Genomic DNA, 5071 nt, shown 5'->3' on the forward strand with positions numbered 1-5071 from the left:
CACCCCAGCTGCCTCTGTACCCACCAGCACCACAGCAGCCCACAGACACGCACCCAGCAGAGAGGAGGAGACAGGCAGGAGACAGAGGGGAGACTCAGTGACTAACCAAACTGGAGTAAAAGTGAGGAAACGGCACGGCAGGAAATGAAGMGCCAGAGCCAAGCAGGAAAGCAAAATTTGCCTTAACTGTGCAGAACATCGAATTCAGCACAAAGCAAAAGAGAACGATAGTCACACTGACTGAGGGCTGTGAGGACACAAAGCATCTTCTGAATACCTGGAGTTTACCTTCTGAAAGACCAGGATACAGCAGAGAAAGGTCTAAACCCTCATCATAAGGCTATTAACCTCCACCTGATCAATACCATCACTCTGACCTCGGGATCTGGATGTTCATGTAGTGGAGACCGACCTCTTCTTCTCTCCACGGGCGTTCTCAAAGTGGGAGGACAGCTTAAAGAACAGAGTACATTCTCATCGTCTCACCGCTACTGTGAGAGGAGAGAGAAACAGATCCTCAGAACTACTCCACCAATCACACAGTGAGTAAACACATCTCACTGTGGTCGTTATGGGTGTCCAGGGATGAAGGAGGGACATGGAAACTAAAACTGAACATCCTAACAAAGATCATGGTCRACTCTCTTGCAGCGTATAGTGTTTATGCTACTAGTGCATGTTTGGGTGTGATGAGACACTTAGCATTTGGCATTGTATTACAGGACAGTTGAATAACTTTATTTGAAGGGTTTTAATTCACCCGTTCATTGCTAGATTCATATGGAGACTGAATGGAAAATGAACTATTTAAATCCATGATCCTTTTCACCATTATGTTCTCAGAGGTCATACATGCTACCTTCCTCTCAATACCAACAGTCTAGTATTAGATTTGTGACCATTACACATGGCTGAGGTACCACCCCACTTCTAAAGACAACTGGAAAGTTGGGTGAAATATATATTTTTTAAAGTCCATTATAATGATCCGTTTTCATTTAAAATCCAACTTAACTAAAGGTTGTTGACTGTTMAAATTAGTGGTAGAGGGTTTCTCAGAAGGGGTGTTTGAGGGGGGGGGGCTTGTTCCTGGCTCATTGTTCTGAGACTGTAGTCATCCAGGAGACTGGGGGTGGGGCCAAGGGAAGTCTATTTCCTACCTCCCCGAGTTGCGTAGTTATCTGTGTTTTCTTTCCGCAGCTCTCACCAGTGTACTTTAGGAAACTTTGCTACTCTCACTTTAATGGAGCGACATTCAGAGGCTTTTTTCACTCTGTTATGTAAAAACATGGGCATGCCAAACAGATTCCTTTCTGTAAAGGGGATTCATTATCAGGCTCCCAGTCTATGTAACTGCAACTACTAAGGCACCCTAACAGAAGAGCAGTAACAGGCCCTCCCAATACCACTTAACCCATAACCAACTGCACTGCCACTGGTAATAATGATTATACAATTGTACTGTATGATACGCACATTAATTAATTCATTAATTAAACAACCCTAATCATKTTGTTTTCTGAAGGCCCAGGGAGGATGAGTCTGTCGAGAAACGGGACCCTGGAGAAGGGCATCACCCAGCTGAATCACATTCATAATGGGGAACCTCTGTCATCACTGCCATCCCACCTCCAGCACACAGGCTCTGTGACCTCTGTRCCAAGGTCACCCACGGGGGGGTCAGGAGTGGTGGTGCCACCCCCGTACTCAGTGGYGGGCAGCGCATCAGGGGGTACGGACGCCCCTCTGGAGCTGAGAGGCTCTCTGGACTGCTGGGCGTGCTCAGTACTGGTGACGGCTCAGAACCTGATCATCGCACTGGTCAACGGCACACTGGCCAGCGTCGTGTTCGGCACYATCTTGACCCCAGCACTGGTCATGGTCGTGTTTGGCTTCCTGTGTCACTCCACGGTAAGACTGCCATCCAGGAAGGAAGTCTGTGTGTCTCAGAGAGATAGAGACAGAGAGGAAAGAGTCAAAGACACGCGGGGAGAAAGAGCATGAGTCACCACCTGAACATTGCAGTGTGACACATGAGTGGTTTTAATATGTGTATATGTCGTCCCCAGGTGCAGCCCAATGGCACGTCCCTGTACTGTTCAGACCTGCTGGATGACGGTGGCTGTGTGGCCCTGCTGGTGGTGGGCTTCATCCTGGTCACCCCCCTCCTGGTCCTGGCTCTGGCTGCCTACTGCCGCCTGGCCCGCCACCTCCAACTGGGCCTCTGCTTCATCCCCTATAGCAGGGCCGTATACAAGAACCTGCCTGCCTCGCGCCACCGTGGAGGGGACTGCTGCGGCCAGCATGGGGCCTCAGAGGGGGAGGGCAAAGGCAGTGTGTGGGTGTGAGTAGAGTAGATGTTGACCCAACCACCGATGCAGGGTCAGATAACATTTTCTTCCTCCTTATGGTTAAGGTTAGGATTGGGGGTCAAGTAATCTGATCCTAGATCTGTGGATAGGGGCAACTTGTATTTTGAGCTGGGAGGGGAGGAATGTGAAGGAATGGAGAAAGAAAACAGAGCATGAGGTGTGGAGATTATGGACAACTTTCATATGTCTGTAGGTCTGGGGGTGGTGTGGAGGTGGATCTTACAATACACTGGTTCTTTTATAAGTAGAGAGCAAAGGTGAAGCTGTAAAAACACACAACTATGCTACATGAAGTACTATCAAATATCCCTGTAACTATGCTGTAATTCAATGTCACATTATTACGTTTGTTTTTTAAATATTCAATAATGCTGTACTTTTATTATGTTATGCTTGTTTAGAATAAAATATTCCATCATATCGAAAAAGTTGCTTAGTGTGTTAAAGAAATAAAGAAAAGGGAAGGTTCTGTTGTGGACTGTCTGGCATGAAATGGCAACATCTCCCTCTAGTGGATCACAAGATGTCCTCTACCATGACATCACCTCACAAGCCTGTGGGTTACCAAGGCTACCATCTCTCTGATGCCATTTGGCAGCTGTCAAATATTGACTCTTTAATCCAAGTTTTAATGGAGTTTTAGTCACAAGTACATCATATAAATGGTGTACAGAATCAATCAAAAAGCTTTTTATGACATCGCTTCACTCAGTAACTGTAAGGGTTTACCTGTATTCCCTTGTTGGGCTTGTATAGAATGATGACATTCATAGAAAACTGTTGACAACCTATACTCATCATTTGTGGATAAYAAAAACAGTTGTCATGCAGTAATAAATAMATGAGTAACTTGCCAAATGTGTTTTTTTAAGTAAGCTAAAACAATTAACTTCTGTCATGTTTATATAATCATGGCCTGTGAATAGCTGTTGTAACGTAATTGAGAATACTTGGAAAAAATACTTTGAGTATATTACAGGCTTTCTAATTGGCCATTATAGCAATAGACTGGTATTAAAAAGCTATGCCAATTTCATATAAACAACTACAAAATAACCTATTTTCTCCCTGCCAGCTGTTGTGCTCTATGTCAGCTGTTGGAAAGTTCACTGCTCAGGGTCACCAATGATCAGCGTTGTTCTGCCTGTCATTCAAAATAGGTTATTCAGAAACAGGCAGGTAAGGACATCTTTCAGACATGATCAACGTTATGATTGCCTTTTGTGTTGGTTGCATGCACTGGTGTCCTCGTGTTGATGATGGACAAGATAATAACAGCATATGTTGACCTTTAAAAAAAGAAATTAATTTTGTATCTTTGTATCTCTATGTGGAGGTACAATATGCAGAATAAAGGGTTTTACATATTAGTGTAGGTAAACACACCATCTTGACTAACCATCTTGCATCCCTTACCAATTAGATCACCATTCATGTCCTTGTTTTTAATCATTTTTTACAAGGGAACATAGCACTTCACTTGAAATCTATTTACTGACAACACTAAGTTGCCAACACACACATACACTGTAAGTGTGGGGACAGCGTCAGGGGAAGCATGTTTTGTTTTGTGGCCACGCGCTGAGGGATTAGCTATTTAAAGACGCAGAGTCGACAGTGGAAAATTTCCATGCCCTCGWTGTATCAATGAGAGAGTGATAGACGCTCTACCAGGGACAAGACAGGTTGCATTTACAGCATCAGTGGTCAGAGGAATGAGCTCTGACTGCCTCGTGACATCAAACCAGAAGATCAGACATCAAAGAGCAAATGATACAATTATCTAGAGAACTCCAACCAAACCTACAAACTAAACAAGTTCATACCATTTTGATATTTGATTTACAGGTGAGTTATAGACTATTCTATTCTGTTGGCTATTCAATAGCACCATGACATACAGGGATATTTCAATGTTTTGTTTTCACATTTMGTATTAGGTTGATGTAACCTTCATACAGTTATTGATTGGTTGTAGGGTATGGCTACATTTGACTATTGTGATTTTTTACATTTGAGTAATTGGGTTTCAGAGGGAGTAAGAGGACAAATATCTTAATGGCCCAATGCAGTCATTATATAAATATAATTTCTGGGTACCAATTAAATATCTTAGTGTAGTCTAATAGTTTTCCATTAAAATTGAMAMAAAAATGCTTTTTTAGCAAAAAACTATTTCTCAAGCAAGAAAACTGAAAACTAGCCATTTTCAGAGAGGTTTGGAACGCTTTTTGTTATTGGTCTATTAACAAACGTACAAAACTCCTGCCCATGCAAACCTGCTGAATAGAAGGTCCTGTGTAGACTGCATTTTCAACCAGCAACTATCAGGAAATCAAACAATGATCAAATTTGTTCACACTTTTACAGTGTTAGTTTCATCAGCTACTGTACAATRTGATACAAAACACAAGAAAACATCATTGGGCCTTTAAAATATTTGAAAGGMTATTGAAATTCAGAATTATTGCTCTTACATAATTTCTTAATTTGCATATAGCCCAGGTCTACTTTAGACATGAGCTATTTTGTGTATAACAACACACAGAATTTCTCATTTTAAGATCAGAATTTAGAGAAATAAAAATGCAGTCATTAATTTCTGCATTGAATTCCGTTATRGGATACTGAGAGATCTGTCTGCCTTTGCGTAAATTGCTCTAGTTTCAATGGCAACAACAGATTATGCTACTGCCGGT

The 5071-nt window shown here is 42.4% G+C and overlaps 1 protein-coding gene across 1 annotated transcript; it reads left to right on the forward strand.

Annotated features, from left to right (window-relative positions):
* LOC111950889 (transmembrane protein 88) lies at positions 1-2833 on the forward strand. Its single transcript, XM_023968808.2, has 3 exons — positions 1-542; positions 1526-1911; positions 2070-2833. The coding sequence occupies exons 2-3, from the start codon at positions 1537-1539 to the stop codon at positions 2346-2348; spliced, it is 654 nt and encodes a 217-aa protein (XP_023824576.1). The 5' UTR covers positions 1-542; positions 1526-1536; the 3' UTR covers positions 2349-2833.
* Positions 2834-5071: the final 2238 nt, after the last annotated feature.

The sequence above is a fragment of the Salvelinus sp. IW2-2015 genome, linkage group LG23 (assembly GCF_002910315.2).
Source record: "Salvelinus sp. IW2-2015 linkage group LG23, ASM291031v2, whole genome shotgun sequence".
Lineage (NCBI taxonomy): Eukaryota > Metazoa > Chordata > Actinopteri > Salmoniformes > Salmonidae > Salvelinus > Salvelinus sp. IW2-2015.